This window comes from Homalodisca vitripennis, chromosome 6 (assembly GCF_021130785.1).
Source record: "Homalodisca vitripennis isolate AUS2020 chromosome 6, UT_GWSS_2.1, whole genome shotgun sequence".
NCBI lineage: Eukaryota > Metazoa > Arthropoda > Insecta > Hemiptera > Cicadellidae > Homalodisca > Homalodisca vitripennis.
In genome coordinates this window covers 45,175,018-45,187,934 of record NC_060212.1, presented here as the reverse complement: position 1 = coordinate 45,187,934, position 12,917 = coordinate 45,175,018, and the positions used below count along the sequence as shown (strand labels likewise).

General features: G+C 32.4%; 1 protein-coding gene across 2 annotated transcripts; it reads left to right on the top strand.

Annotated features, from left to right (window-relative positions):
• The first annotated feature begins 8,236 nt into the window (after nt 1-8,236).
• On the top strand, nt 8,237-11,744 carry LOC124365181 (cylicin-1-like). Of its 2 annotated transcripts, none has more exons than XM_046821134.1 (3): nt 8,237-8,385; nt 10,797-10,862; nt 11,021-11,744. In XM_046821134.1, the coding sequence occupies exons 1-3, from the start codon at nt 8,341-8,343 to the stop codon at nt 11,675-11,677; spliced, it is 768 nt and encodes a 255-aa protein (XP_046677090.1). In that variant the 5' UTR covers nt 8,237-8,340; the 3' UTR covers nt 11,678-11,744. The 2 variants fall into 2 exon arrangements, with proteins under 2 accessions (XP_046677090.1, XP_046677089.1); XM_046821133.1 differs by having other exon boundaries at nt 11,018-11,743.
• Nucleotides 11,745-12,917: the final 1,173 nt, after the last annotated feature.

The following is a 12,917-nucleotide window of genomic DNA, read 5'->3' as shown; positions in this document are numbered from 1 at the left end:
GCTGATGTGACCTTTTTATGGATGATCAGAATATTTATAATGTGTTTCTAGATTCATTTAATATCAGTCATACACAGGTAATAAATGCAATTAAAGCGATGAAAAATAAGACAAATTGTGGTGTTGATGGCATAAGTATTTTGACGGTTAAGGATAATATTAACGTTTTTCTCCTTTGTTATATAATATATTTAAGAAATCTTTGGATCAAGGAGTCATGCCAGTTCAGTTTAAAACAGCGGCTGTGGTCCCAGTTTACAAGGCAGGGGATGAATCTGAGGTCTCGTCATATCGTCCAATCTCTGTGTTAAGTACGATTGCTAAAATATTTGAAACAATTATTAAAAGTGAATTACTTAGGTATTTTGATAGTAGACAGTTATTTTCCAATAATCAATTTGGGTTCCTGCCAGGAAAGGGTACAGACCAAGCCGTGGGTAAACATATCGCTAGTATTACCACCTCTGTGGATAGTCACAAGTATACATTGTCAGTATATTTAGATTTCCAAAAGGCTTTTGATGTAATTGATATAAATTTACTTATAAAGAAATTTCAGATGTATGGTATAGGCGGCCTGGATTTGTTATGATTGGAGTCTTTCTGCAAAGGAAGAAAGCAAGCTTTAAAACTTAACAACCAGTATAGTGAAACATTAGATTTGAATTACGGAACAGCACAAGGTGGGGTGTTGGGTCCAATTTGTATTCCTTATTTTTATAAATGATATGTTGAATATGGATCTTAACTCTTCTGCTTTTGCATACGCAGACGACACTGCTCTTGTATGTGGGGCTTACAATAGACATTCATTATTTCAAAGAATCAATGATGACTTGCAGAAGATTTCTAATTGGTTAATCAGTAATAGATTGCTTGTAAATGTAAATAAGTCTAAGTGTATTGCATTTTTTGATAATAAAAAAACAAAAGAATATTTGCACGACATGTTTGAATTGCGTTGTCACTCCCATCAATGTATGTATAGCTGTGAATGTTCTGGCATAGAAATGGTTGAAAGTGTGAAATATTTAGGTTTATATATTGACGAGTCTTTGAAGTGGGATATACATGTAAACTATGTAACAAAAAGGTTAAGGAAAATAAACTATGCACTTTACCATTTGAAAAATTTCCTTAGGAGTGACCAGTTGAAGCAGGTGTATGTGTCTTGGTTTGAGAGTACCATGAGGTATGGGATATTGCATTTTGGAGGTGCATATGCCACTGTTCTAAAACCTATTGTAATGAGCCAAAGACATGCATTGCGAAATATATACAATGTAAAATTATAATGAAAGCATGAGCTACCTTTTTACAGAACACAATATTTTTACTTTCACACAGATTTATAAGTATGCCTCAATTTTGTATATCCACAAGAGTTTATTTATGTTCAATCTAAAACCATAAAATATAACTACCAGATCTAGTAATTATTTTTTACTCGAGGTACCATTTTTACCAAGGAATCAAGTAGACATCAGTTTTGTTATCTTGGCCTTTAAATTATAAGTATAATTTTATATACGGATAAGACATGTAGCACGTAACTGCAATTGCATAAAAAATAAAGTAGAAAAGGTAAATCTGTTGTTATTATACAAGGCTATCCTTGTGGGGAAAGTTTTAAAAAGTGCTAAACCTTGAAGAAATTCTACCCCTAATACTGGTTTGTAAAAGTATTACAGTTATATATTTTTATTTACTTGAAACCTAGACGTCACGTTTGGTTAAATATTGTATTCATCAAACATAACATCATTTGCGCCATGTACAGTTACGAAGACATTATATAATTTCAGTCTCTGGTGTCCTTGATCTCCTCCTAAGTGTTTTACACTTAGCTCCATACTTGTGCTCCGTACCCTTAGCTCCATACTTGTGCCAATACCCTATAATCTGTGTTACAGCTCCGGTCAAACTGACAAATCAAAAAGATTGAAACAGGTTTGTTCAACATTGTTGCATGTTAACCAATATATATATATATATATATATATATATATATATATATAATATATATATATATATATATATATAAGGGAAATTTAACATAAGTGAAGTACTTTTATGTCAATACAGTATTGCCATAAATTTTATAAACTGAAAACAGTCCACTAATGATATAAATCAGTGTTTAAATAAGTGATAAAATTTTATAAAGACATGTAAAATTTCGCCGTAAATTGTCCTTGCAGTCTTAGAGAATCAAAATAAATTGAACTAGTATGTTATATTCAACGTAATGTCACCTACAACTCAGCGTTCCGACACGATCAATTAGAGTCTTTGTCAGTGTCAATCTGAACACACTCCTGTACCTACAAACATGATATGATAAAGCCATAACTACCGCGTCACACACTGCAGTATCACGTATTTGAGGCTACAACCATGCTGGCGAGCCTTTATCGTGTGAACGATTATCACTTACAAAGGTTACCTCAGAACTGGTCAACCAAATTTAGTTTTCCTCTTCTTACCAAAAAACATAAATTATAAACTCTGTTGTTTCAAACTTCCATTTCCTGTTTGATGGGATATCTACGTGTAACTCAAACGGGAATATTTTAAATTCGATATACAAGAAATCAAAATACATAATTATATGAACGCTCAATTTCATTATAATCCATACCAGAATAGAATACACTGATTAGTCGTACGATTTAAAATATTAGGGAGAGTTAGCTGCAGCGCAGAGAAGTAGACATTATACCAGAGGTTTAACAGGCTGTTGCCACGTTTTAATGTCACAAATCCGACGCTGTCTAAGACTGGACTCCTGGAATATAGAGTCTAAGAGTACTGGAGCTAAACTGTACATTCACATTGAGTCAACCCTTCCCACCATGTTTACCATATTACTGAATGACACTAAGCTAAATTGCATGGTTGGACATTTAGAATCAAAGAACCCAATCTTCTCAATGAAGAAATTAAATTTGATGCAGGATTTGGAGCATATGTTTGCACTCAGTTTGTTTAAACATTAGGTTTTTCTGCGATTTTTTGTTGCCATTGTGGTTACCCATAAGACCAATGCAAAAATGGTCGCTAGCGCTCATTTAAATCCTTTGGAGGGATAGGCTTCGTCGAAGGTCAGCCTTCTTAATTAAGAAAACTTATGTGCTAACGTTGATTTTATAAAAAAAATAGATAAAATGTTCGGAAAAAGAAGGTATTCAATGAACCATATGAATATAAAACAAAACAGAATATTTTTAACAGCATTATTTCTTTCGCTGATGTAAATTTTTTATTCTGTATATATATATATATATATATATATATATATATATATATATATATATATATATATAAGTATTATAATGTATTAATTGTATGTATAATTATAATACTTACAATTATACATACAAAAATATCAAATTTAGCATTTTCCTTGAAAAATTCTATGTGCCACCAAATAATTAAAAAAAATTTTGTAATTTAAACAAAAGTCTATAAATGAATATTTTTTAAGAATTTAATTTGGAACAGATATCCTAGGAAATGGCCATCTTTGTCTCGAAATCATTACTAACAGTTGAAATAATTACACTTTTCCATATAACCCCTATATATATTCAGAGTCGCATATAAATCAGATGTATCATTTTTATTGCACCGCAGTAGATATTGGCCCGCATGATGTCAGTCGTTCCCGCCAACTGTCGCTCACTATTGGTTTTGAATTAGATTACGTTATTGTTATACATGCGCAATAACCACACTCTGGTCGTACCATTTAATCTACATACATATAAAGGTCTCTTTAACTCTTTATATCGCAGAAGCAGGTTTTAACAGCTTTTATAATACAACACATTAAAAATATCTGCAAATAATATAGCATTACATTTATTCAAATCATTCTTATTTGAGGGACTTTAGATGTATTAAATATATTCAACAATCGAATAATAAAATAAATATTGGTTTTCTGACATTTTCTATAGTTATAGATTACAAAATGTATAATGCAACGCTTCTAGAATTGAAGTCTTATTCATTAAAGAAGACAATAAGTACATGAAAGATAAAGCGTGCAGCAGGAACGAAATAGAAAAGAGAAAATATGAGTTATACAAACCCAGAGACCGCTTGGAGTCCAGACTGGAGAAAATGAACTCAGCTGTTGTCAATGCACAGGATGCAAGTTAGGAGCAGGAACAGACCTCACCAGCGCAGTAGAAAGTGGACTACTGATTCATGTACTAATTGTTCCATTACCTGAAGAAGAGGGTAGATGTCATTCCTCGAAACGTTGTTTTAAACATTTTGTAACATATAAATAGGCCAGGAAAGATTTATATACCAATATTCTAGTCTCTAAGGCATCTCTATTATAAGTCACACCTGGACAGACAATGCAGATTTCAAGAAAGAGCGACTAACGTGGCCATGATGCGAAAACGGACTTCCTTATAAAAAAACTAAAATTAAAATCTCATTAAAACGCGATATATGAATGATGAACTTTGCAATCTGTCATCATCGTCAGGTGATACGTTATCTTCTCAACTGACGAAAAGAATATAATTAAACCCTTGAAGTGTGATACGTTTCTAAACATTCTATTATCCAATCAAACATTCCATCGGAAATACGAAAACTTAAACAAAAAATTATTTTCGACTTACGTTATTTTGAAGATTAAGTACCTAGATGTACACGATAAACTTAGATTTTCAGTTTTGTTTTTAACCTTTTTGAAACTTGGTTTGTGGAGAAACTAATGTTATTTTCAAATGCGAACGAACGCTGTATATAACGAAGTAAATTTCGTTCCAAAAGATAAAATAATCTAAAAGATATAAGGATAGATGTAATTACCAACATAATTTGGTTTAATATAATAAATGCTTGCACTGTTCAATTCCAAATAAGGTCCACTGTATTGGAAACCCCAATTTATAATTTAAATAGCGTGGTATAGCTTCCAGTAAGGTGGTAAATTCAATTCCAGCGTTGGTACTCTGAACACGAATATTGCCTATGGTTTAATGCTATTTAATTATTAAACATATTTAAAACCTAAATTGTTAGAATAAATTATTTAGTTTCGATACCAATTCATAATACAAATCTCAGCTCCTTAGTTTAATGAATATATTTGTTATGAGTATAGTTGTCATAGATAACAGATTTCATGAATATTGTAGGTTAAATTAACAATAACAATAGTAGATATACGAATTGACTGGTTCTAGTTATGAATAAAAGTGACTACCCAGGAGTGACTTTCAAGAGGAAGGTAATGTAGGAGGAAACCATGCAGACAGAGAAAGAACGATATTAAACCGCAGAACCAGATGTTATTGCCCTCTGTCCTTACTTTGTACAGCTTATCCTCCCGTCGCTTATAACGGTGTTATTTCGTTTTTTACTATTACAAAAACGACGTTCTATTATTATAGTTTTACAAAGCACTTTTATATTTTTTTAATTTTATTAATTACTTTAGAATAATACACGATAATAGCGAATATAGATCTAATAAAATCATACGGTCTTTTGGATATTTTTAATTTTATACTATTTATTACAATAACACAATGTATTATTGCCTTATTGACTTTAGTTAAGTTTGTGCATGTTTATTAATAAAATTATTGTTTTAAGTAGTTTATGTATGCTTAGGCAGATATACAATTTCAAAGCTTTTAACATATGAAAAAGACATAGATTTCAGTCCTAAAAACGTAGTATCTTAAACCTGTAAATTTGAACCCTAAAGTAAGGAAATATTAGGTCCAAAAGATCTATTTATTAGATATGTGTTCTATAACACTTTCAATGTAATTGGTCTTGCTAAAAATCTATTTAAGGGGGTTCGGTATGCCCTATCCTTCCCATGGTAATTTGGCCAATTTTATGTACCTTTTTCTCAGAAACCTTTAAAGCTATCAGCATCAAACTTTAGGACACTACTATTTAGACCTTTGTTAACATGTAGAGTGGAAGACATTATAAAAATATATTTTAAATTTTTATTAAAAAATTATAATTATAAATTATTTTACAAAAAATTAATAAATTTTTTATTTACAATAAATTAAATAAAAACTTCTTTTTTTAACTTTGTTCCGCTCTAAATGCTAACAAAGGTCTAAATAGTAGTGTCCTAAAGTTTGATGATGATAGCTTTAAAGGTTTCTGAGAAAAAGGTACATAAAATTGGCCAAATTAACATGGCAAGGATAGGGCATACCGAACCCCCTTAATTGATTTTTGTTACATCTTTGTTGCGATATCAAACGTTTTATGGTTACCAAGGTTATTTATAGAGATACACAGAGGAACATGTTACATATATGTTATAGAATAGTTTAGATTTTTATAAAATTTTCCTTAACCTATTATTAAAAACCACCTATTAAATTGACCTTGATGCAAAACATCATTAGCTGTATATTTTGCATCTAAAGTCCTTACATACAAGATAAGTATGTTCATATTTTGGTAAATTTCAATGGCTTAAAAAAGCTAGAACCGAATATCTGTTTGCGTGCCATTACCTAGGTAATGTACTAGTCGTAGAAGGATCTATATTCCTAATATTTAAAATTATCTCTTTTTTATAAGAATGTAGAAATACTCACTATTAAGCGTTTGACGAATATATTAGTGACATAAAAAGTTACTCTTATTTTACCAGTCCTATTTTGTAAATTTTGTACCTGTATTTTATTCATTGCTTTCTCAAAAACTCATTAAACATACTTAACATTTTACTTAAAGTTTACCTCTGTGGTATAAAAGTGACAGAAACGTCATAAGATGACGAACTATCCATGGCTCCGATTGTGTAAAAAGAAAACTTTCCATTTTTCATCCTGTGTAACGTTTAACTTTCATAAAACGATGAAATTACACAAATAACTAATTTGTCTTCTTGAATCCATCTCAAGTGAAAGTATACGTAGCCCTTTATATGTAATCCTAAGAAGAGAAGCTCGATATATTACCTTGTAACACTCGCCAGGTGCGCCAAATAGACACAAGCTGTGGTGAACGGTCTGGGGTAATATTGACTCTTGCCCACATAAGAACTGCTTTATTGCCGTCTGAGAGACAAGTTGGGTTGTACCTCGTATATCATTCGAGTTTGCCTGGGTTGTGTTCATTTTAGTTACTCCCCAAAAGTTTAACTTGTTTTACTTTCTCCTCTACACATGCAATAAAATGTAATTTTGAGGTCGTAGGCTATAAATTTTGGTTATCATAAACAAATTTTGGTTTTCACTCAACAATTCGTTTTGAGATTACTAATAAAAGATTTTCATTTACGTGAGTTTACATAACCATTGAAGATAACCAAACGGATTAGACAGTTTTTGTGGAAGTGAACACGTTTCAACAAAGTGATTTTTTTATGTCAGCGGAAGCAAAATATATAGTTAAAGTTTTATATTGACGATTGGACTTTTTAAAGGATAATAATATTTCGGACATTTTAATCGTTATACGCATATATTACAAAAAATTATAACACCACTTTTTTATAATAGGAATCCTACCCTCTTCTTCAAGTGAAAAACCCTAAAGCATAAAAAGTTTGGTAAGGTAATTAATAGCTCCTATGAGTTTACATTGCTTTAAATCATTTTTCTATTCTGGATTTTATGTAGTTCGTCAGGTATTACGTAATTACCTTAACGTTGTGTGACAGTTGTTGCAACACTTTTAATTATGTTATACGTTAGGCTTTTTCACCTGAACAAGGCGATGGATTTCAATCCTCGAAACGTCCTGATATGCCTTTTTGTAACATATAGGGATGTTAAATGGCGGCAATCATATTATACTTTCAAAGAAAAAAATTTAAATGCTCTTTCGATCATGAGAACTTTGTAAACAATAATGAAGATATAAAACACTCAAAACTTGTTTCAAAATCTTATATCGATCTCACTATTCTCCTTCTAGGGTGTACATGCTAGCATTTTCGTAGCCATAGTTGCTACAGGTATAAATATAGCTTACGGAGAGAATTCAGGCGTTACATTTGTCTGGCTACAGAAGTAAAGTTGGTATACACATTATACTCTTATCCATGTCGACATCCATGGGTTAGTACGATAAGGATTACGCGTCTGGTCAGCCGTAAGAAAACAAGGGAAGATATATTTACAATTATGAATAATTTATTCAATTTAAACATACACAGAATTTACTAACTCTAAACGCAATAAGATAATAACTATGGTAACATACTCCAAAATCTACCCAAGAAAATTCAACACGTTTTCTACAGCTAACACACCGTACACAAATTACATCAATCAAGTCTTACACAATTACATCATGTACTGATCTCTTGGAGCCGCACGCATGTCAAATTGTAAGTGCCGCCAATGCGATGTACTCACCACGGGGGTAAGCAAGTACCTTTCATTCTAACTAGATGTTATAAAATTAATATATTGCTGCATACTTAATAATGCACTACATTAGAAAATTAGTATTCTGAGACCACAGTTTTATAATAATGTAGCTAAATAAATTGAATGTATTTAGTGTAAAGTATGTCCAATCCAATATGGAGCAAACTCCTACGACCTAACACGTCTAGTTGCTCCAGAGAGTTCTTTTATACGTCAGTGTTTATACCTGTCAGTAGAACCCTCAATGGGTACCAAGAAAACGGTGAAACCAATGAACGTGAAGTAGTAGCATATCACTCACCGGAAATGCAACAATTTCAAAATATTGAGATGATCGATAGGTATAGATTACTTGCAGAGGACGATTGGGTAGGTTGTGCTATCTTAAAAAACTTTTACAACCCTAAGCGTGAGGGAGAAACTTCAACCTGACCACCTTGACAGAGAGAGATTGAAACAGAACTACCCTCTCCTTCTTCCAAGGTGACATTTCTGAGATAGTGTCCACTGTCCCTCCTCATTGTGTCCGTACCGTGAGATCAGGGAGGTGGCAGACCCAAACTCTACCTTTGCTACTTCCTGAACATCGCTTAAAGTACTGTATAAATAACGCAATGATTATTTTAGAATTTAATATAGAAAGGTAGGAGTACGCCACACCTTGTGTCAGACTTTACCATAGTAACAGACTTTGCTGAGGCTGTTTGAACATTGTATAACATATTCTTCACGACTTATTAGTGAACTTTCATACACAATTTTCGTATGTCTAATACCTCGTGATATCCTGCTAATAATATATTCACATTTTTCACAGTTAATTTAGATTTCAAGCGACGGCCAAATAATAAAGGTTTTGCTGTACTACGGAGGGTAATTTAAAGCAACATTGGAAAAACTCGTCACAAATTTATATAGTTATTGATTTTCCACTCTATTATAATTTATTTTGCCTCTATAAATAAAACTATAACATATTGAAACCTTACATTATTGTACTCTGTTTGTTCAAAAATTCTTTTTTCTTGTATTTGCTCGTTATTATCAAGGTTACCAATAAGACAAATGTAAAGATATTCGATAACATTCTGCCAAAATCTGTTGACTGATATGCACCATTATCGAAGTATGTGTTCGAGTATAAAGATAAAGCTTCATAGAAAATTTCAAGTCCAAAGGTCAGTTCGTTTTTGAAATAATATGCGGACAGGCAGAAATAAAATTTTTCCAGCCTCTCGTGTCGTAGCCTTCATTAAAGCTCAAAAAAAAATGGAATTTTCAAATAATTTTCTCAAATGAAAACGAATAGATCAATCAATTATGTATATGAAAAGAAGACGAAGTAGTCATGGTAATTTTAGAAATATTTTGCGTTTTCTACTATTATCTTACATCATTCTGTACTGTTATTTGATTAATTAAATTTTATATAATGTAAAATTTCGCAACCTAGTCAGCCAGTATAATTTAATATTACTTTTATCCAATGTTCCGGAACTAAATTATTGGGCGGAGGACTACCTAATTGGCACGCGTATGAATATTTTCTTCTAACCCTCTGTAGCAGCCCAACTATGTGACCGAGCAGACCTGGCGCGCTTTGTCCGTAAGTAAAATTTATCTTTTCGTATTATTAAATTAGCCCTTTGATGCCAAAAGTATAAAAATGAATGTAACGTAAAGTAAAGTTGTAAATAGTAAAGTAACGTACCCTTGAAGATCTTTTATTTGCTTGATTGAGATAGATAAAAGTTGTGGCGTCATCCTTATGGCGAACACGTTTTTATAGATAATAAATTGTATCATTAAATGGCTAATACCGTCGCGAATTTGTTTTAGGCGAGTTTACGTGTCCCACGTGTCTCACGGCTCACTGGGCACATATTATTTGAGTAGATGGCTACCAGTTTATTAACTTCTACTTATCGTCTAGTAACCACCGACTAGACATAACCCTTCTTAGACTACAGCGCCATTGTCTCGTGCCAAGACGCCGACACCCGGGTTGTGAGTCTACACTTTGCGAAGGGAAGTAAAATCTTATGTTTTATAAAATAGAACATCGTAGGCATAATTCCATAGAACATTGGATATTTTAGGCCCACCTGGAAGATATGCATTTTTAGTTATTATATTCTAAATGGCAGCAACGTGGCATTACATACTTTTCCTTTACCATCTAAAAGTGGTGCTTGTAAGTTATAATAATTAAACTGAACTTATAAGTAAACTTTGCATTTCTAGTATTTATTACTACGACCTCAGAAGTCACCACCCTCATGTGTTATCGTCCAACGGTACAATTTAATACATAATACTATCCAATACATAACTCTAACTAAACCTTGTTTTGTTATTTTTATACAATAACAGATTAGTAATAGTATATTTATCCGCTTTCAGGGAAGATCCGGCTATTATTCAGAGTTCTGTATATCTAACTACTGTTTTGGAGTCTATGCTGGTAGAGTAAGTATCTCCTAAAGTCTAATTCACGTAGTGAATCGATTACAGTTCTTTTTACGCAGTTGTGTAAAGTAAATATAGCCAATTATAAGCTTGTTGTGCTTTCATTCTAATTTAAAATGTTACTAAAATTAAATTATCCAGTTTTTATGTTACAGCAGAAAAAGAATTCATTTTGGAACTATTTGCTGTGGGTTTTTATATTAATCCTGCTGCTTATAATTGCTTATGTGCTACTTGCGAGGTTCGCCCCAGAAGTAGCAGAATCGATACGGAAGAAGTTAAAAGAAATATGGCAAAAGCTAACAGGAGGAAGATCCACCGGAAGTGATAAAAACAGAGATTCAAAGAGTGCCAATCGTAGAGGTTCGAAGCAAAGTCGTAAAGATAAAAGCCGTGATCAGGATTCTGATGATGAGGAGGGAAGCCAGAAGGCTAGTAATACAGACGAAGATGACCAAGGAAGTAAGAAGAAAGATTCTAAAAAAAGAAAAGGAGAAACATCCAATAGGAAGGATAACAAGAAAACTCAACAGTCAGATGAATCGAAAAGTAAAAAAGAAAGCAATTCTACAGATGAGGACAACGAAGACAGAAAAAAAGAATCCCCCAATAAAAGAAAAGATAAAAAGCCCAATACAAAAGAGAAAAAGAAAGCCCCAAAGTCTGATGAGCGGTCTAAAGATAACATATCTGTAGCTTCTCGCGCTTCCCTTGGTCGTCGTTCTTCGTCAAGGTCATATCGACAAACCAATGTGGAACGGAGGCCATCTACTACCAGCCAAAAATCAAGAGAAAGGGCCAGAAATTATGGCTGATATTATGATATAAAATTTAAAAATAAAGATTATTTTGAATTAATATGATTTACGAATTTACCGATACTCCTACTACTAAACATGGCTGGTTTATACCTTGTAGTTTAACCTACACAGAGTACATAAAAATTGATGTAACTTAAATTTGGGCAATGTACACGTGTGACAAATAACCTACCGCAAATGTCGAAATATTGGAACATAAGGTTAGTCGATAGTTCTAATCTACTTCAGAAGATTTCTGTTAGAGTGTGCGTAGCTACCTAATTGTGGCAGTTGCTAGGCTAGATATAAAGGGGTGCTACCCCTGTCTGCTTTGACTGGAGAGGTTGGTACTTATTTGGCCTTTACTTTTTCCAAGGTTACATTACTGAGATATAATGCCCTCAATCTTCCTCCTCGCTCTCAACTGGAGGCGGCTCCTACCCTCGACCTTACCTATCATGAACATCCTGTTACTTCAGAAGCATCACAAAGGTCCTTTAGGATTAAGTGCAGGTGATTAGGTAGGTTTCTCAGATTCTTATCCAAAGAGAACAAAAACAGATATGACACGATTTGTCACCAAAATTAGCATACAGTGATAAATCATGTCGTACTAAACATATTTTTAAAGTACTTAGAGATGTAATTAGCAATTTTTCACAAAAGAAAGAAAACACTAGGGTATACTAGTTGGTTCTATGAGATCGATAATAGTAGCTTTAAAATCTGATATCGTTATGCGTGCTTGTCATTTGCAGATTCTGTCCGACAGATAATATTTACATGTTATAGTTAAGAGCGTTAATATTGGACTACCGGAAATTATAAATTTAACAAATATAATTCATCTGATTGGACTTGCTTCAACACTTTTTTTGTCTCTCCTAAACACTGTTGGCGTTTTTAATTTTTTAAGGACAATTTAATGATGCTATGTTCTGTCCTAGCTGTAAAGTTATTTATTACACTTGAGTTTTAGCTTAAAACCCCAGAAATTATCTTTTTAATTTTATTAACACACTATCTATAATGTGGTGAAGTGGAAATGATGTGTGTGAAACTATACTTATATTAGCAATTGCTAAAAAATGTCAAGTAAAATCTATGTAATACATCCGTGTAAAGTTTTAATTTTAATAGTTGTTTTTTCACTATCACTCACATTCATTATCCTGTACTATAAATGGGGGAGAAAGTAAAAGAGGTCTGAAAAATTAAAAAAAAAAAAATACAATACTACGATAGTATTTTAGAT